The following is a 20515-nucleotide window of genomic DNA, read 5'->3' as shown; positions in this document are numbered from 1 at the left end:
CCGTGCTCTGCGGAGTCTGGGAAGCAAGGCAGTTCATGTTCCAGGAGCAGCACGACTTCTCAAGGCAAGGACGAAGGGCAGCGCCAGCAGACAAGAGACAAAACGAAGTAAAACCAGAACTGATCGAGTGTGCCAAGGACAGTGGTTACGTGGCCCCACAGCCAGAGGAGGGTAGGCACTGTCATTCCCTCAGAAAGCCCAAGCCAGGGGCAAGGAACTACAAAAAACGATGGGGTTTAATTCATTCTTTTTATGTGTGTGGACTGAAACCAGGGGCAGTCTGCCTCTGAGCCCTGTTTTAGTGTGTGTGTGTGTGTGTGTGTGTGTGTGTGTGTGTGTGTGTGTAATTGAATACTGGGAATTGAACCCAGAGGCATGCTACCTCTAACCTACACCCCCGGCCCTCTTTCATTTTTCACTTGGAAACAGGGTTTCACTAAGTTGCTGAGGGCCTTGCTAAACTGCTGAGGCTGGCTGCAAACCTGAGAACCTCCAGTTTCAGCCTCCCAAGTACTGGGGTGATAGGCGTGGATCACCACACCTGGCCTTGACTGTTTTTTTGTTTTGGTTTGGTTTGGTTTTCGTGGTACTGGAGACTGAACCCAGCTTTGTACCTCCAAGCTACACTGCAGCCCTTTTAATTTTTTTGTTTTGAAGCAGGGCCTCGCTGGGTCACTGAGACTCTCCCTAAATTGCCGAGGCTGTCCTCACACCTACAGTGCCATCTTAGCCTCCCAAGTACTGGGGTCACAGGCACGTGCCACGCCTGGCCTCAATTCATTTTTAACGAAACCCAATTCCTTCATGAGAAAACCAAAGTGCAGTTAAGTCAGCCAAATAAACATGTGGGGCACATAATTAGTGGCACTGCCAAACTAAAAGCCAGAGCCCCTCAATCCCAGTAACTGTGTGACCAGAGCAGAGCGCTTCCTTCACGTCTGCGCAGTAAACAGAAAATCACAGTTTCAAGACCAAACTACCAGACACTAAAATGCCAATGGAATTCTACTGCTTACCTGTGAAGGCAGAGACAAAAATAAACTGCCAATAATCCCTGGGCGTGTCCTCGCAGTCACTGGGTTGTGAGAACTGAATGATGTGATCGTAAGCCTTACATGTGTAAGGATGTTTTCCAATTTCCCAGAAACTGGGTTGGCAATTTGTTCCCCAGAAATGGTGGCAGACACGCTCTGAAAGCTCACTTACCCGGAGAGCACTGCGTGCTGCCCAAGACAGTCCACAGACATTGCAGTTGCCTATGAGAGAGGACAGAGTCAGTGCTGCCAGCAAACCCGCGGGGTGGAGACAGCCGTGCCTTGGCTCTCCCGCACCCAGCTCCCAGGCAGGCAGCCCCCGGCAGCAAGTAGCACGAGTGCTCTACAGTGGACGCGCCCGCTCGAGTTCCCGCCCGAGCCTTCCTTCATTTTGAACAGCAGGGCTGTTGCTATCTCAGCTCCCATACCAGGATCTCGCAGTCGAGCTGGCACAGTCTAAATTGAGGAGAGAGAAGTTCCAGGACCCTCAGAGAGTCTGACTAGCACGGAATAAAGAGCAGCTACTCTGCACCAGAGCCTCTTCCAGGGAGAAGCCGTCCTGAGGCGCTGCCCCATGTGCGCACACGCCCCACCGTGCCTTCCCGAGGCCCGAGCCGGGCAGCGCCTGGCCCTCTTCAAACACCATCCCCACTGAACCCCAGGTCCTATTCTCGCTCCCAAGATGCCCGGTTCGTATTCAATCTGACATTTCTAGGGCATTTTACTGGTTTCCATTTCCCAGGTCTGCCCATTTCAGGATGCGATGTCTAATTCCCAAAATATCCATACCTGTAAGCCCAGCACTTGGGAGGCTGAGACAGGAGGGAGGATTGCAGGTTTGAGGCCAGCTTCGGCAACTTAGCAGAAGCAACTTAACGAGCCCGTTTCAAAATTTAAAAATAGAAAATAGGGTTGGGGAGGTGTAGCTCAGAGGTAGAATGTTCCTGGGTTCAATCCCAGTACCCTCCCCACCTGACGCCACTCCACCGCCCCCCAAAAGACTGCACCGAGTCCAACCGATCTGCGTTCCAGCTGCAGCACGAGGCTGATTTAAATCCTGGCAGCTACAGCACTGCATTTACTTACTTGGACAAGTTTAAATCCCGTCGCGTTCCCATGGCACGAGCATGAAATGGTGTGTGCCACTGTTTGGTCATTAAATGTGCTAAGTTCTTTCCAAGAGCACGTCAAGAGAATTCCCTTCAAATGTGCTGCCGCAATCCCAAATCCCAAACGGCAAACACAAAGGCTCTCCCACCCTCTCCTCGGCCTTACTAATGGCTTTCTCCCACATGCCCACCCTCGAGATAATACTGGGGACACGGAGGCAGAGTGCGCTCGCTGGGCATGCAAAGTGGTGCGCGTGCAGCCCTCCCGTGGCGTGAGAGCGTGAGACAAGACCGGCTCCACTGGAGAGGCAGGCCCAGGAGCAGCCCGCTTCCAGCACTCTCCTGTGCAGTACCCAGATTAATGCTACGAACGAGCGCAGGAAGGTTCCCTCCCCAAGGGCCAGTGTGATCTTTCTGGAGGGCACATGGCTGGCAGGGTCCTAAGCTGGCCTCCAACATGCTGGGCCCCTGGTGTGCACATGTGGCCTCCCTGCTGTCCAATGCCAGTAAAACACTCATCTAGGTACTGAAGTGAAGGGACTTCAGAGGTATAAAATAAGCTCTCAAATGAGCTGGCCTCAAGACAGAGAAAGACCTGAAACATCCCAAAATGGGTGAATAGGGAATACACAAAATGTGGAATATTATTCAGCCTTTAAAAGGAAGAAAATTTAGCCAGTCGTGGTGGTGCATGCTTGTAATCCCAGCATTTGAAAACTTGAGACAAGAGGATCTCAGGTTTGTCGCCAGTCTCAGCAACTTAGTGAGACACTATTCCGTGTGTATGTGTGTGTATTGAACCAGGGGCATTCTACCTTAAAGTGACACCCCCAGAACTTTCTATTTGTTTTTTCCCTCCTCCTCTTCTTTATGGCACTAGGGATTGGACCAGGGATATTCTACCACTGAGCTACACCCAAGTTCTATTTTATTTTTTTGTTTCAAAACAGTCTCACAAAGTTGCAGAAGTGCCTAAGTTACTGAGCCTGGCTGCCAACCTGAGATTCGCCTAGCTCAGCCTCCCAAGTACTGGGATGACAAGGGTGCATCACCACGTGTGCCCAGCTGTTTGGGATCTTAATTCAAACATATATATATAAAGAGCCGGGCGTGGTGGTGCACGCTTGTAATCCCCGTGCTTGGGAGGCTGAGAAAGGAGGATTACACAGGTTCAAAGCCAGCCTCAGCTACTTAGTGAGGCTCTCAGCTACTTAGTGAGACCCTGTTTCTAATAAAATATAAAATAGGTCTGGGAGTATAGCCCAGAGGTAGAAAGCCCATGGGTTCCACCCCCAGTGCCACCAAAAAAATATAGATAGATAGATAGATAGATAGAGCGAGCGCGCGCGCGCACGTGTGTGGGCTAGGAGTGTAGCTCAGAGCTAGAATGTCTCCCCAGTATTACATGAATAACTAAATAAATGCCTGCCTGCTACCATAGGCAGTGTAGTCTTAAAAGCATATGCTAAACCGGACATGGTGGTGTACACCTGTAATCCCAGTACTTAGGGTGCTAAAACAGGAGAATTGCAGGTTCGAGGACAGCCTCAGCAAATAGTGAGACTCTCATCAACCTAGTGAGACCTTGTTCCAAAATAAAACTAAAACAGGACTGGGGTATAGCTTGGAAGTAGAATGCCCGAGTACCACACACAAAACAGCATATGCTACACAAAAACCTATTTATAAACGGTGAAAGCCACATTACTCATGATACCCCCAAAGTGAAAACAACTCACAAGCCCAACAATTGATAAATGGATACATAAAAATGTGATGTCAGCCAGGCATGGTGGTGCACCTATAATCCAGCACTTAAGAGGCTTAAACAGGAGGATAAAGGGGTCGAGGAGCTAGCGCAGTGGCAGAAAGCCCCCGGGTTGTCCCCAGTACTACCAACAACCCAAAGGAATGAAGTCCTGAACGCACAACTACATGAAAGTGAGTAGTCACAAACGCTAAGTCATTTGATCCTATTTACATGCAATGCCCAGAAAGCACAAATCTGTAGAGAGAGCAGGAGATAAGTGGCTATTCCCTAGGGCTGGAGGGGCGGGCGGTGATGGCTGAGGGCATGGGACTTCACAATGGGGTGGTGAGTGCATTCTTTTTTTTTTTTTTTTTGGTGGTACTGGGGTTCCTGGAAGCCCTTCTACTTCCGGGCTACACTCCCAGACCTATTTTATATTTTTTTGTTTGGAAACAGGGTCTCTTAAGCCAGAGGGGCTGGCTTCAAACCTTCGTGATCCTCCTGTCTCCGCCTCCCAAGCGCAGGGATTACAAGCATGCGCCAACACGCCCCGGCCCCGGCGTGGTGAGTGCATTCTAAAAATGACTGTTGCTGGGCATGGTGGCTCATGCTTGTAATCCCAGCACTTGGGAGGCTGAGACAAGAGGATCGCAGATTCACAGACAGCCTCAGCTACTTAGTGAGGCCCCCCCATAACTTAGTGAGATCCTGTTTCAAAATAAAGAATAAGAATAGAGCTGGGGATGTTGCTCAGAGGTAGGATGCCCCTGGATTTAATCCTCAGTACCACAAAAATAAATAAAAAATAAAAATGACAGTGATGAGTTTACAGTCTGTGAGGACAATAAAAGCCACTGAGTTATGCTTCAAGCAAGTTAACTCTATGGCATGTGAATTGTTAATAGCTCAAAAAAGCGATCAACAAAAAAAGCTCATGCTTTAATATTTTCATCTTTTAAGACCAACAAGCATAAGCCGGGCGCGGTGGCGCACGCTTGTAATCCCAGCATTCGGGGGGCTGAGACTGGAGGATCCCGGTTCGCAGACAGCCTCAGCTACTTAGTGAGGCCCTCTGCAACTCAGTGAGACCCTGTTTCAAAATAAAGAATAAAAACTAGGGCAAGGGGTGTAGCTCAGAGATCAAATGCCTCTGGGTACCATCCCCAGACCCGTGCGCGCGTGCGCGCGCGCAAACACACACACACACACACACACACACACACACACACACACACACAAACCAACAAGCACTTAAAATACTTTGTAATAGTTATTAACACTGAACTTAGAGATAGATTGCACTAAAAATCCATTTTGGAAGCCAAGCATGGTGGCACACGCCTGTATCCCAGCACTTGAGAGGCTGAGACAGGAGGACTGCAGGTTCATGGCCAGCCTCAACTACTCAGGAGGGCCTTTGCAACTTAGTGAGACCCTGTTTCAAAAGAAAGAATAAAAAAAAATATGGCTGGGGGGTGTAGCTCAGAGGTAGAATGTCCCTGGGTTCCATCCCTAGTACCACATTAAAAAAAAAAAAAAAAAATAGGGCTGACGATGAAACTTGGAGGTACAGTGCCCTTGGGTTCAATCCCCAATATCTCACCCCGAAAAAATCCACTTTGGACTTATGGTTAAATTTTGGCACAAACACAAAGGAGTCTTTCAGAAAGCTGATCTCTCTGGGAAGAATTCATCGTACAGCTTCGTAAGGGTATCTTTCTACCCTGATTGAAAGCAAAGGACAGCCTCACTATAGAGGACTTTTGCTATCTACAAAACAAAAGCTGGGGTTTGCTTACCTGAAAAGACTAGGAAAGAGATCGATTCTTCCTCTTTGAAACCCAGCTGGGTAAGAAAGATCTGTTCGCAAAAAACAAAAGCACTCCGCCTCTCCATCCTCCCCATGATGCAGTAACACCCAGTCATGCAAATCAGAGCTGGGTCAGAGGCCCCAGCAAAGACGGTAATGTATGCACTATCGGATTTCAGACGCTAAAACCACAAGCTGAAGCCCGCTGATATGAAAAGGATCGGGCCATTCCAGACGACAAGATCCAATCTCTATTAAATTAAGACTGCCGCTGCTGCCAAAATTATCTTTGAGCCATCCTTGTCTAATGCCTACCCCCCATGCACGGCTTGAGTTCGCACGTTCAGCAAGAGGTGTTACATGGAAGCCCCCCCTTAAAATGGGAGCATCCTCACCTCCTCAGGCTCAGGCAGCACCCGGCACACGGCGGGGCCCACGCGGTGAATCGTCTCACCTCTGCAGGGCTGAGGCCCTCATCCGTAAAGTAAGAGGGAGAGAGGACTTCCAAAGCTCCTCTCAGCTCCAAGTCTCTCTCTCGGGGCCCATCTGTCGTTTCCTTAGGTCAACGTCCTAGCATTGCGATAGCAATTGAGCCAGGCAGGGATGGTGGCGCACACTTGTAATCCCAGTACTTGGGAGGCTGAGGCAGGAGGACGCGGGTTCAAGACCAGCCTCAGAGACTCGGGGAGACTCTCGGCAATCTAGCAAGAGCCTGCTTCCAAATAAAAACTAAAACAGGGTTGGAGGTGCAGCTCAGAGGTAGAACCTCCCGGGTTACATCCCCAGTACTATACACACAGCCCCCCAAAAAGCAAAATAATTGATAATAAAATACTGAAAATAAACACATTACCAATCACTTAGTATATGCCCATCACTGTGCCAACTACTCTGCGTTGCTAATCTCATTTACTCCTCAGAGCAACTCTGCACAGCACTGTGCACAAAAGAGCCGGCACACTCGGCCTGGGGAGCGCCTGTAATCACAGTACTTGGGAGGCTGAGACAGGGAGATGACAGGTTTGAGGACAGCCTCCACAATGTAGCAAGATTCTCAGCAAGTGAGAACCTGTTTCAAAATAAAAAATAAAATAGGGCTGGGATGTAGCTCAGAGACAGAATGCCTGAAATTAATCCCTAGTACTACAAAAAGAAAGAAGGAAGAGAAAGAAAGAGAGAAAGAAAAGTAAGCAAGCAGGTAGGTGGGTAGGTGGGTAGGTAGGGAGGGAGGTATAGCAGGCCTGAGACTGCTATCCTTCCAAAGGCCTGCTCATAGGGGTGGCTCTTGGCTGGTATCTAAAAACTTGGATTTTGGAAGTGATCCCACCAATCCTTCACTGAGAAGCATGGCTGGCCGACTGTGAGATAGGCCCAGTGGCACAGGTATGTAATCTTAGTACTTGGAAGACAGGAGGATTCAAGGCTAGCCTCAGCAATAGTGAGACCCTGTACTAATCCTCCCCCTCCCCCGGTACTGGGGATTGAACTCAGGGGCATTCTGCCTCTGAGATACACCCCAGCAAAATTTTTATTCTTTATTTTGAAAGAGTCTCACTGAATTGCGGAGGGCCTCACTAGTAGCTGAGGCTGGCCGAGAACCTGTGATCCTTCTGTCTCAGCCGCCTAAGTACTGGGATTACAAGCGTGAGCCACCATGCCCGGCTTCTAATGGGTCTTAGAGAGGGATATGTTCTGGGGAAAAGGCAGCATTCAAGCCTTAAAATTAACCAGAAATCCAGGCACAGTGGTGCAAACCTGTAATCCCAGTACTTGGAAGGCTAAACAGGAGGATCATGGGTTTGAAACCAGCCTTGGCAATTTAGCAAGACCCTTAGCAACTTAAAATTGAGGCCATATTTCAAAACCTAAGATAGCCAGGTGGGGTGATACACACTTGTCATCCAGCACTCGGGAGGCTGAGACCGGAGGAGCGCGGTTCGCAGACAGCCTCAGCTACTTAGTGAGGCCCTCTGCAACTCAGTGAGATCCCGTTTCAAAAAATAAAAAATAAAAAATATGCCGGGCGTGGTGGCGCACGCCTGTAATCCCAGCATTCGGGAGGCTGAGACCGGAGGATGGTTCACGGACAGCCTCAGCTACTTAGTGAGGCCCTCTGCAACTCAGTGAGACCCGGTTTCAAAATAAAGGGGAAAAAAAATAGGGCAGCTCCGAGCCAGTTCACAGGTGCCCTGGGCCCCAGCAATTATGGGAATGGGGGGAGGGCGGGAGGCAGGCTCCTCACCTCAGACTGCGAAGTCACTAGCCAGCAGGAGGGGCCGGCCACAATGTGTTCCCGGCCAGCTTAACCTACAGGTGACCTGCGGAAACGTTTGCAGATGCGCGTGCATATGTGGATTAGTGCACACGGGTGTATTTGGGCGTACATATGTGGATTAGTGCACACGGATGTATTTGCGCGTACATACGTGGATTAGTGTACATGGATGTATCTGCGTGTACACACATGGATTAGTGCACACGGATGTATTTCCTTGCTCCGTCAGCTGAGAGGGCCTCGAAGCAATGACATCTAAAGTAATGAACACATCCAGCACCAGGTCTTGATTTTTATTTTCATTCTCCAATAAAACAAACCAGGGCTCCTTGAAGAACCAGCTACCTTAGGACCAGGGCAGGAAATAGACAAGATGAGAGCTGTGTGTCTTGTAGTGCAAGAAAGTAAAATCCAAACCTCAGCCGTGTGTGGTGGCGCGCCCTTGAGATCCCACTACTGGGGAGGCTGAGACAGGAGGCTCGCGGGTTCACGGACAGCCTCAGCTACTTAGTGAGGCCCTTCACAACTCAGTGAGGGCCTATTTCAAAATAAAGGATAAAAAATAGGTCTGGGGGTAGAACTCGGGAGGTAGAATGCCCCTGGGTTCAATCGCAAGTACTGCAAAAAAAAAAAAAAAAGGCAATACGAATAAATTTAATTTTCTCTTCTCTCTATTCTTGAAATTGTTAATGAGTTCCTGCCCTCCCCAAACATCACTAACATCAACCGCAGAACCACACTAATTCACACTACAGATGTGTCCTTTCAATTAAACAGAAAAATCACAAAGAACAGAAACTCCCACAAGGCAGTTCAACTGCCCAGTTTCCTTTGTTCTCTTACTCTGACAACTGCTGTTTAGGTTTCATTATCTGCTCCTACTTCTTAGCATCCTAATGTATGTGTCAGCTCTCTCTCTGCAAGCCTCTTCAATTACATCTCCGTCAGGAAGTCGGAGTGAGACTACCTGGGCTTCTGTGAGAATTAAAGGTTTTGCAGATTAGTCTCTTCCAAATTAGCAGGCTCGGACACACTGTACAGGATTTGGTCCTGTCACCGTCCCCAGGGAAAGCAAGTGACAAGGAGGGGAACCGCAATATGGTTCTGTTTCCCTAGAAGCCTGGCACCTTGCTTGGGAGAACTGGCCATGCAAAGACGCCATGGTAACAATGCAAAGTGCTTCCGGATCCCTGCATCCAAGAGCTGCCGGTCATATTCCCCACGGGGGCTACTTATCAGAGGGCACCACAGAGCAGGCTTCTCCATACAGTCCCGCTTGTGAGGAAAGTCAAGATGGGGCTTTAGAAAGGAGAAGCCGCGGGCTGGGATGGAGCTCAGTGGCAAAGTGCTTGCCTGGTAAGTGCACCGCCCTGGGTTCAATCCCCAGTCCAAGAAAAAAAAAAAAGTCTCCCTTAAAAAAAAAAAAGCCGGGCGTGGTGGCGCACGGTTGTAATCCCAGTACTTGGGAGGCTGAGACAGGAGGATCGCACAGGTTCGAAGCCAGCCTCAGCTACTTAGTGAGGCTCTCAGCAACTTAGTGAGACCCTGTTTCCAAATAAAATATAAAATAGGTCTGGGAGTATAGACCAGAGGTAGAAAGCCTCTGGGTTCCACCCCCAGTACCACCAAAAATAAATAAATAAATAAATAAAATTAAAAAAAGAGCCGGGCATGGTAGCACACATTTGTAATCCCCGCGCTTGGGAGGCGGAGACAGGAGGATCGCACGGGTTCGAAGCCAGCCTCAGCTACTTAGGCTCTCAGCAACTTAGTGAGACCGTTTCCAAATAAAATATAAAAATAGCTAGCCTGGAGGTAGAAAGCCTCTAGGTTCCACCCCCAGTACCACCAAAAATAAATAAATAAATAAAAATTTAAAAAAAAAGGAGAAGCCACTTGCTTACTGTAATCTGGATTTCCTTCAGTGTAAACCAACTCAGTCCCAACAGCATGCCGGGCACAGTGGACACCGGGTAGAAGCTCAATAAACACTTGTTGAAAAACACGAGTGAATAAAATTCTGGCACACGAAAGGTATTTAATAAATCCATATTGAATAAGCAAAGAAAATCATCAAGACACTGTGCTACCTGCAGGGAAGGGGGTCATGATTTTTATTGTAGAAGGGCTCTCACCCTGAGGCACCGTGGCGTAATGAGTGGAACAGGGCTCTGGGGTCGGAGCCTGTGCAGCCAAAGGGGAATCAGCTTTACTTTTTGAAATAAAGGTGTGACACCCAGTTACTCCGCATGTTTTCTTCATGAATTAGAAAATGTGAACCAGGCATGGTGGCCCACACTTGTAATCCCAAGGAAGCTGAGACAGGAAAATCACAAGGTAAGGCCAGTTACTGGTCTAACATATAGAAGAAGAAAAAATTCTAGCCGGGCGTGGTAGCGCACGCTTGTAATCCCCGCGCTTGGGAGGTGGAGACAGGAGGATCGCGCTGGTTTGACCCTGTTTCTAAATAAAAAATATAAAATAGGTCTGGGAGTGTAGCCCAGAAGTAGAAGGGCTTCCAGGAACCCCAGTACCACAAAAAAAAAAAAAAAATCTACATAATACACATAGATCAACGGTTAAAAAAAAAAATCCTAAGTACAAACATTTCTTGAGACTTGCCAAGTACCCGTCAATGTGCCACACTTACTGCTGAGGCTGGCCTCGAACCTGCAATCCTCCTGTCTCAGCCTCCCAAGTACTGGGGTTACAGGTATACGCCACCGTGCTCAGCTATCGTGCCACACCTTCTAAATGTTTGACCTCAAAATCCTCATGCCCATCCTGTGAGGTAGGTCCGATGATGTCTTCTAAAGTAAGAAAACGGAGGTTGTAAACCGGGTGCTGTGGTGCACACTTGTAATCCCAGCATTTGGGAGGCTGAAACAGGAGGATCCGGGTTCACAGACAGCCTCGGCTACTTAAGTGAGGCCCCTGCAACTCAGTGAGACCCTGTTTCAAAAAGAAAAAGAAAAAAAAAAATAAGGCTGAGGGTGTATCTCGAAAGTAGAATACCCCTGGTTCCATCTCCAATACCGAGAGAAAGAAAAAAAAAAAAAAAAAAAACAGGTTGTAGCCTGATGGCTGGGCAGGGTCTGCGGCAGGAGGGTCTGACCAATACATGCAGTGCAGTGTACACTCCGGTCTCTTACACGGTATTTCCCATTACTCGAGCATCAACAACCACATACTCGCTCAAGCTCTGAATCCAAGCACTCTGCAAACAGCGTTTACTGAATCCACCCCCGAAATCCTGCGAGGCGGAGTCAAACCCACGCCGCTGAGGCTCAGGGAAGTTCTGGGGCCGGTCGCCGGGCCGTGCTTCCTCGCTCCCCTGAGCGCGGCGGCGGCCCCCCGGCGCTGCTCGCCTCTCCTCCGCAGACCCCACCCCGCTAAGCCCGCGGGGAGCCCGGACCGCGGCCGCCCCAGCGCCCCCAACGGCCCTGCCAGGCCTGACAGCCCCAGGTCGCCCCTGGCCCGTCTCCCCCGCCTGGATCAGGGGTCTCCCGCGGCCCTTGGACCTGTGCCGCGGCGTGGGGGAGGGGAACCGCGGAGGCGCGTGCCCCACGGCCCCCCCGCTCACCTGGGAGTCCCGGAACTCCACCACCACATTCTCGCTGCTCCATCGCGCCGCCATCTCCCTCCCCGGCCGCGGTGGACGCGAGACGGAGCCGTCCGGACCCCAGGACCCGCGTCTGGTAGAGACCCACGGCGCGGGTGAGTCCAGCCGGTCACGCCCCGGGCTCCCTCTTCCCTGACCGCTAACTATTGGCTGACCCAAACAGAGGCCCCGCCCCTTATTCCGTCTGCTCCAATTGCGGTGCCGAGTCTGCCCCCCAAATAGACACGCCCCCTGTCCGTCATCAGCTCGCGTCACCCACGCGCCGGGCAGCTACGGGCACGCCCCCTGCCGCGAGCTCTGCCGGGAATTGTAGTCCAAAGTCGTTCACAGCTTAGCCCACACAAGAGTTTGCAGGTTAGGATTTGGACCAGGGCAGAAGAATCCTGTTATCCTCCACCGCCTTCTCCGTGGTGTCTCCGGCATTCTCCCAGACCCTAATTACAAATCAATACCCAACTTTCGTGCAAATTGAAGAGACTTCTTTTCCTGATGCCTCCTCATCAAGGCTTTGAAAAGTCTTAATGCCCCAGGATTGGGGGGGGGGGGGGAATGCCTGTAATCTCATTATTTGAGAGGCTGAAACAGAAGAATCAAAGACTGGACACCAGCCTCAGCCACTTAGCCCAGATCCTATTTCAAAAACCGGGGGGGGGGGGAGTGCTGTGTGCATATATGTCATTGTCAACATGATTTACATTATGAGACTATAATGACCAATAAAAGCACATTATTTAAAAAAGAACTTAAAGGGGAGGGGGCTGGGGTGTAGCTTAGAGGTAGAATGCCCCTGGATTCAATCTCTAGTACCAAGAGAAAAAAATGTCTCAATGTTCAATTTGTTGCTTCATACAGAACAGCAGCACCTCTCAAGTGCTCCGTGACCACCGCAATCCTTTTTATGTAGGATAGAAGAAATAAGTAGGTAGAGAGGAGACAGAAAGGAAAAGTAAAATATAACTTTAATATAAAAACCTGGAGCAATTCAGCTTCAGCCTCTAGTCCACAGATCAGTTCTCTTTCCCAGACGTGACCCTCCCAAATTCCTGGGAAATTTGTAGATCCTAGAGTTAACTAAAAGAAACTATAATTGTCCTGTGCATTGATAACAACACAGATACAATATTTCGAGAAACCCATAATTTAGGACACTCCAGCTTATCTGTCAGTCAGCTAAGGAGGACTCCGATCAACCTGAGGACCCTAAGGTTTACCAGACCACCAGGAAGTGCCTCATGACTATCAAACTGAGATCATCCACTCTGAAAGGTGACCGGACTACCAGACCACCATAAACTGCCTCGGGGACTACTGAACTGAGATCATCCGCACACACCTCCTCTAGCCCACCCCTCATGAAAGTCCCCTATAAGAGAGCCCTGAACTTCCCACATAGGTCTTCCTCTTTTGGGGATAAACTACGTTCTCTCTCCTTTCTCTCCTCTCTCACCTCTCTCTCTCTCTCTCTCTCTCTCTCTCCCTCCCTCCCTCCCTCCCTCCCTCCCTCTCTCTCACTAGTGATAGAACCCAGGGGCATTCTACCTCCAAGCTACACCCCCAAGCCTTATTTCTTATTCTTTAATTTGAAACAGAGTCTCACTGAGTTGCAGAGGGCCTCACTAAGTAGCTGAGGCTGTCCTTGAACAGCAATCCTCCTGTCTCAACCTCCCGAATGCTGGGATTACAAGCGTGCGCCACCACACCTGGCCCACATTCTCTCTTGAATGTGTATTTCTTCCCTTTTTCTCAAACAAACCTCTGTCCATGTCTCTGACTAGTGTGTGATGAAATTCTTTCCATTATGTAGCCAAGGAACCTGCAGATCCTTAGTTCCTGACCTGAGGATGCACCCTGAGACTCTCAGGGGATCTTGGAAGGCAAACAATTTTCACAGCCCTACTAAGACATTATTTTCACTTTCTCTCATCAGTGTACAGTAGATTTTTCTGGAGGCTACTTGGAACTAATGCAGCCAATTGACTATAGAAGCAGATGTGATAATCCAGCTGTTTTCTAGTAAGCCAAATATTTTAAAATTTGCCACAGCCGGGCGTGGTGGCGCACGCTTGTAATCCCCGCGCTTGGGAGGCTGAGACAGGAGGGTCACACAGGTTCAAAGCCAGCCTCAGCTACTTAGTGAGGCTCTCAGCAACTTAGTGAGACCCTGTTTCCAAATAAAATATAAAATAGGTCTGGGAGTATAGCCCGGAGGTAGAAAGCCTCTGGGTTCCACCCCCAGTACCACCAAAAATAAAAAAATAAAAAATAAATAAAAATTTGTCACTATTTCAAGAAACATATTTTTGGTTTTAGAAAATATAGTTATTTCTCTTTTTTGTGGTACTGGGGATTTAACTCAGAGGCATTCTACCTCCAAGCTACACCCTTAGCCCTATTTTTTATTCTTTATTTTGAAACAAGGACTCATTAAGTTGCAGAGAGGCTAGTCTCAAACCTGTTATCCTCCTGTCTCAGCCTCTTCCCATGGTCCTCCTGTCTCAGCCTCCCAAGTACTGGGATTACAAGCGTGCACCACCATGCCTGGCTAACAGAACATTTTAGAATGAGAAATAAGAGCCGGTCATGGTGGTGCACGCTTGTAATCCCAGTACTTGGGAGGCTGAGACAGGAGGATCGCAGATTGGAAGCCAGCTTCAGCTACTTAGTGAGGTTCTCAGCAACTTAGTGAGACCCTGTTTCCAAATAAAATAGAAAATAGGTCTGGGAGTGTTGCCCAGAGGTAGAAAGCCCCTGTGTTCCACCCCCAGAATGGCAAGAGAGAGAGAGAGAGAGAGAGAGAGAGAGAGAGAAGAAGAAGAAGAAGAAGAAGAAGAAGAAGAAGAAGAAGAAGAAGAAGAAGAAGAAGGAGGAAGAAGAAGAAGAAGAAGAAGAAGAAGAAGAAGAAGAAGAAGAAGAAGAAGAAGAAGAGGAGGAGGAGGAAGAGGAGGAGGAGGAGGAAGAGGAAGAGGAAGACAGGGAGGGAGACAGGAGGATCGCAGATTCAAGACCAGCCTCAGCTACTTACTGAGGTCCTCTGCAACTTAGTGAAATCCTGTTTCAATATAAAGAATAAAAAATAGGGTCTGGCATGGCATGGTTTTGTACACTTGTAATCCCAGCATTCAGGAGGCTGAGACTGGAGGATTGCAGTTCGTGGACAGCCTAAGCTACTTAGTGAAGCCCTTCACAACTCAGTGAGGCCATTTCAAAAATTAAAAATAAAACTAAAAAAATAGTGCTGAGAGTGTAGCCTGGAGGTAGAATGCCCCTGGGTTCCATCCCCAGTAACACACACACACACACACACACACACACACACACACACACGAGAATAAAAAATAGGACTGGAGGTGATAGAATACCCCTGACTTCAATCCCTAGTACTTCAAAAAAAAAAAAAAAGTTTTATTCATGGTAAAGTGAGTCCGAGCATGGTGGTCCACACCTGTAACCCCAGTACTTAGGAGGCTGAGATGGGAGGATCACAGGTTTGAGACCAGCTTCAGCAACTTAGGACAGACCTTGTTTCAAAACAAAAAATAAAAAAGGGCTAAAGGTGTAGCTTAGAGGCAAAACACCCCTGGGTTCAATCCCCAGTAACACACACACACACACACACACACACACACACACGCACAGACACTAATGTGAATTGAAGTTTAACTCTAATGAATATTTTTATGTATTTTATTTTATTTTTGGTGGTACTGGGGTTCCTGGAAACCCTTCTACCTCTGGGCTACACTCCCAGACCTATTTTATACTTTTTTATTTGGAAACAGGGTCTCTTAAGCCAGCGCGGCGGCTTCAAACCTGCGCGATCCTCCTGTCTCCGCCTCCCCAGCACGGGGATTACAAGCGTGCGCCACCACGCCCGGCTAATGAATATTTTTAATTATCCATTATCGTTTGTAATATTTACTATCAATACATTAGCCCACATTAACGTTTCTTAGGATCTTCAATAATTTTTGACAGTGTATATGAATCATGAAATCAAAAAGTTTGAGAGCCATTGTCTTAGCATAGTAGATGCTCCCCTTCGGTCCCACGCTCTCAAATCCTGGCTGGCTTAGCCTCCGTGTGGTTACATGAACGCAGATGACTTAACCTGGTTTGGCTGTTTGTTCTAAGCACAGGGCCTGGGACACCGTAAGTGCTCTAGTATAAACTATTATTGTCCTTGTTATTAATATCACTATTTCTTTGTGCAAGTTACAGCTTGAATAGAGAGAAGGTGTGGATGTAAAGGAAAAGACAGATTCATCTACAGATTTTGTTTGCCTGGGGCTTTCCAGGTTTTAGCACCGTGTCCAGGAAAGAGTCCTGCCTCTCAGAAAACCCTTCAGTACCAAGAAAACTGGAACAGTCGGTCCCTCTACAATAGGTACGTACTTGGCAAAATGAATCGTCTATTATAATAGACTCGCAAGCAATGTGCCAGGAGGGAACAGCCTACGTGGGGGACCTGAAATGGTATCTTGAAGGTGACAGTTAAGCTTCTCAGTATAATACAAAGGGTTTTTTTTCTTCTTCTTTATTTTTTGTGATACAGGGAATTGAAACAGGGGCATTTTACCTCTGAACTGAACCCCCAGATCTATTTTTAAATTTGAAACAGAGCCTCACTGAGTTGTTGAGGCTGATCTCAACCTGTAATCCTCCTGTCTCAGCCTCTGAAACACTGTGTGCGTGTGCATGTGCGTGTGCATGTGTGTTACTAGGGATTGAACCCAGGGACATTCTACCTGTGAGCCATACCCCCACCCCCCTTTTTTTTGCATACTGGAAGTGGAACCCAGGGGCATTCTACCTCCGAGCTATACCCCAAGCCCTACTTTTATTCTTTATTTTGAAACAACTGTCCTCGAACCAGGGTGTCCTCCTGTCTCAGCCTCCCAAATGCTGGAATTACAAGTGTGCTCCACCATGCCTGGCTCCATCTATCTATCTATCTATCTATCTATCTATCTATCTATCTATCTATTTTTTAAATTTAAAAACAGTCTCACTAAGTTGCAGAGGGCCTCAACTAAGTTTCAGAGGGCCTCAACTAAGTTGCTGAGATTGTTTGTGAACCTGCGATCCTCCTTACAAGTCCTGGGATTACAAGGGTGTGCCACCATGACCCGCTCCTAAATACTTTGATTCATTATTTATTTTCAACCTTTAGGAAAACAAGACCCAGGTGCATTTTGTTGGGGCCTGCATGGTAACTGCATATACAGGCTACTTTATGAATATTTTTCCAACGAATGAATACAAACAACATATAAAGTCATGGCCCCAGAGTGCTGTCAAGATCAGAAGGACACCTTCTGTGCAAACTAAAAGTAATTTCAAAAGCTGCTCAAGGCCTCTGCTTGTAATTCTTAACATCTAGAAGGAATTACAGAATCACCAGTTATTCTAAAAAATCCCCTTGCTTTCCTTCCTTCCTATCCACCCGTCAGGTTTTCTCTTTAAAACTCCTTGAGAGCCGGGCATGGTGGCGCACGCTTATAATCCCAGTACTTGGGAGGCTGAGACAGGAGTTTCGCAGGTTTATGACCAGCCTCAGCTACTTAGTGAGGCCGTCCACAATTTAATTAGGCCCTGTTTCAAAAAAAATAAAGAATAAAAAAAACAGGGCTGGGGATGTAGCTCAGAGGTAGAATGCCCCCGGGTTCAATCCCCAGTACCAAACACACACACAGAAAACCTCCTTGATCCAGGTGTGGAGACCCATCCCTGTAGTCCCAGCACTTGACTTGGGAGGAAGGCTAAAGTAGGAGAAACTTGAGCTCAAGAGTCCGAGACAAACCTAGACATCCCAGCAAAATCCTGAATCAATCTCTCTGTCTCTGTCTCTGTCTCTCTCTCTTTCTCTCTCTCTCTCCCCAGGGGCATTCTACCTCTGAGCTATACCCCCAGCCCTATTTTTTTATTCTTTATTTTAAAACAGGGTCTCACTGAGCTGCAAAGGGCCTAAGTAGCTGAGGCTGGCCACGAACCATGATCCTCCAGTCTCAGCCTCTCAAATGCTGAGATTACAAGCGTGAACCACCACGCCCGGCTCCGAAACCCTCTCTCGAAATCAAAAAATTCTGCTATAGTCCTGACTTCCACTCTCTTCTAAGGTCCTTTCTTCCAGCCTCCCAGTATCCTCTGAATTCTCCATCACAAAAGGACAAAGTCTAGCCAGTCGTGGTGGCGCACGCTTGTAATCCCAGCATTTGGGAGGCTGATACAGGAGGATCGCGGTTCGCGGCCACCTCAGCTACTTAGTGAGGTTTCAAAAATAAAAAAGGAATAAAAAATAGGACTGGAGGTGTAGCTAGGAAGTAGAATGCCCCTAGGTTCCATCCTCAGTACCACAAAATAACTAAATAAATAAATACTGGTATAGATAGGGAAGGAGATATCCCAAAGCGCAATGTGTCTACATATACCTTGACCACCTGCTTCCAACCCAAACCAGTAGGATCGCCCTGCCTGCCTGAGCATCCCATCACCCTCATCCCATCACCCTTCCCACTCCCACTCTTCCGTCCATTTTTATCTAGCTCTCAAGATCTGCCTGTTACAGACTGCAGGCACAGAAAGTACTTTGAGTTTCAAGCCTTTTGGAGCTCTCTGTCTCTCGATATTTTCTCTCTCCAAGGTAAAAAGCATTCTGGAGTTGGAGAGTCTTCGCACCTCCCCGCTTCCCTCCTTGGGCCCTTCCTCTTCAAAATCTCCAGCCCACACTGTCTCACCCAGTGTCAAGACACTGGCATCAAAGGGTGGGGGCGCTGGAGTAAGGCGAGAGCTCTGCTGCTTCTGCATTGCTATGAGCCTCTGAGATTCACAGGTGAGGCCTGGCCTGAATCAGAGACTCAGGTTCACTGGAGGTCACTTGCCAAGTAGACCTCAACGTGTGGTGCGGGTCACAGGGCCCTTATCAGCAAACTACTTCAGGTCACTCAGGCCATAAGAAATCAGGGTAGCCGGGCGTGGCGGCACACGCTTGTTATCCCAGCATTTGGGAGGCTGAGACAGGAGGATCGCGGTTTGCGGACAGCTTCAGCTACTTAGTGAGGCCATATGCAACTCAGTGAGACCCTGTTTCAAAGTAAAAAATAAAAAATAGGGCTGGGGGTATAGCTCAGAGGTAGAATGCTCCTGGGTTCTATCCCCATCCCCAGGTCTGAAAAGAAAGAAAGAAAGAAAGAAAGAAAGAAAGAAAGAAAGAAAGGGTATAAAGCAAACCCAGAAATACTGGGCTATGGCTGGCTAGACAGACAGACAGACAAACAGACACTAGGTATTGAACCCAGAAGCATTCTACCTCTGAGCTACATCCCAGTTCTACTTTATTTTTATTTTGAAACTGGGCCTCACTAAGTTGCTGAAGCTGGTCTTAAACCTGTGATCCTCCTGTCTCAGCCTCCCAGGTAGAGGGTTTGTAGGCGAGTGGCACCCCGCCCAGCTCTTGGCTGGCTTTTACCAATAGCTGGCCGTGCAACTTGAACACAGCCTTTTATCTTTCTAGTCTTATTTCTTCTTCTGCATAAGGCAAAGTTGTCACCATCTGGGGATTTGAGGAGGTTTCTCCAGAGGCAGAGACCACCTCTACTCGGACCTCCCAGCCTCTTGATACACGGCAGAAAAGAACTGAATGATGCAAGTCAAGTCAGGTTCTAGGTAAAAAAAAGAACTTTATTAGCAAGCTGAACATAGTTGTTTTCAGAGCAGAAGGCATGTATACTCAAGCCTGAGTCAGGCTTTGCGTCTGGCAGGCTTTTTTCTAATACTGGGCATTGAATCCAGGGCCACTCTCCCATTGATCTGTACCCTCAGCCCTTTTACTTTTATTTTGAGACAGGGGCTTGCTAAATTGTCCAGGCTATGCTCAAACTTGCAATCCTCCTACATTAGCTTCCTGAGTGGTTGGGATGACAGGCAGAGATCATTGCACCTGGCCAGCTGCTCCTCTTCCTCCTCTTCCTCTTCTTCTTCCTCTTCCTCCTCTTTCCTGGTACTAGGGACTGAACCCAGGGGTGTTATACCTCTGAGCTACACCCTCAACCCTACTTTATTTTTAAATATTGAAACAGGAACTGGCTAAATTGCCGAGGCTGGCCCCAAGCCTGCAATTCCCCCATCTCAGCCTGCCAAGTACTGGGATTAACAGCCATGCAGGACCACACCTGGTGGACAGGCGAGGGTCTGTGGGAACAACGTCAGCCTGGAGTACTCAGGTCTTTGATCAGGGCTCTCAAGGTGTCCGTGGTGATGTTGCCCTCTCCAGCATGGGTGGTATGATTGCTTCCCAGCCTCGGGGCTAGGATCAGTGCAGAATATGCAGGTTGACCTTGTCTCCTCTACCTGGATCTTCTTTCTTTTTCTCCTCCTCCTTATTATTTTTTTTCTTCCTAGAGCCTTGTGTACGCTAGGCAAGAGCTCTACCACTAAGCAACACCCTCCTGCCCAATACTCTTTTTTTGACAGTCCTGGGGATGAAACCCAGGGGCATTCGACCTCCAAGCACACCCACTGCCCTATTTTTTATTTTGAAACAGGGTCTCACTAAGTTGCAGAGGGCATTACTAAGTAGCTGAGGATGTCTGTGAACCGAACCGTGATTCCTCCTGTCTCAGCCTCCCAAACGCTGGGGTTACAAAAATACGCCATCACGCCTGACCATTCTGGACATTTCATATATAATATATACCCTTTATGACTGGCTCCTTTTAATTTTACTTATATACCTTTATTGGCGCATTGTGGTATCACATAAAAATGTAGTTGAGACTGAGAAGGATGCACATGCGCACAGCACTTGCGGGCTTCCCGGACTCCCTCTCCACTCCCCCCGGACCCATACACGATAGTGAGATCAGCACTGACAGTTTCACATATGTACATAATATCAATGGAAGTGTTTCTTCATTAAT

The 20515-nt window shown here is 48.2% G+C and overlaps 1 protein-coding gene across 5 annotated transcripts in view; it reads right to left on the bottom strand.

Moving 5' to 3' along the window:
* The window catches only part of WDR59 (WD repeat domain 59), a gene marked incomplete at both ends in the record, with an annotated part of 81437 nt that extends 69822 nt beyond the window's left edge, over positions 1–11615 (bottom strand). For all 5 annotated transcript variants that reach the window (XM_080702049.1, XM_080702051.1, XM_080702050.1 and 2 more), the window contains 2 exons: positions 1207–1256; positions 11562–11615. In XM_080702049.1, coding sequence (XP_080558175.1) covers positions 1207–1256; positions 11562–11615 — 104 coding nt within the window. The remainder of the gene's footprint in view (positions 1–1206; positions 1257–11561) is intronic.
* Between the last annotated feature and the right edge of the window lie 8900 nt (positions 11616–20515).

Source organism: Muscardinus avellanarius (assembly GCF_963383645.1).
Source record: "Muscardinus avellanarius genome assembly, chromosome: 10".
Taxonomy (NCBI): Eukaryota; Metazoa; Chordata; class Mammalia; order Rodentia; family Gliridae; genus Muscardinus; species Muscardinus avellanarius.
This window is presented reverse-complemented; position numbering and strand designations above follow the sequence as displayed.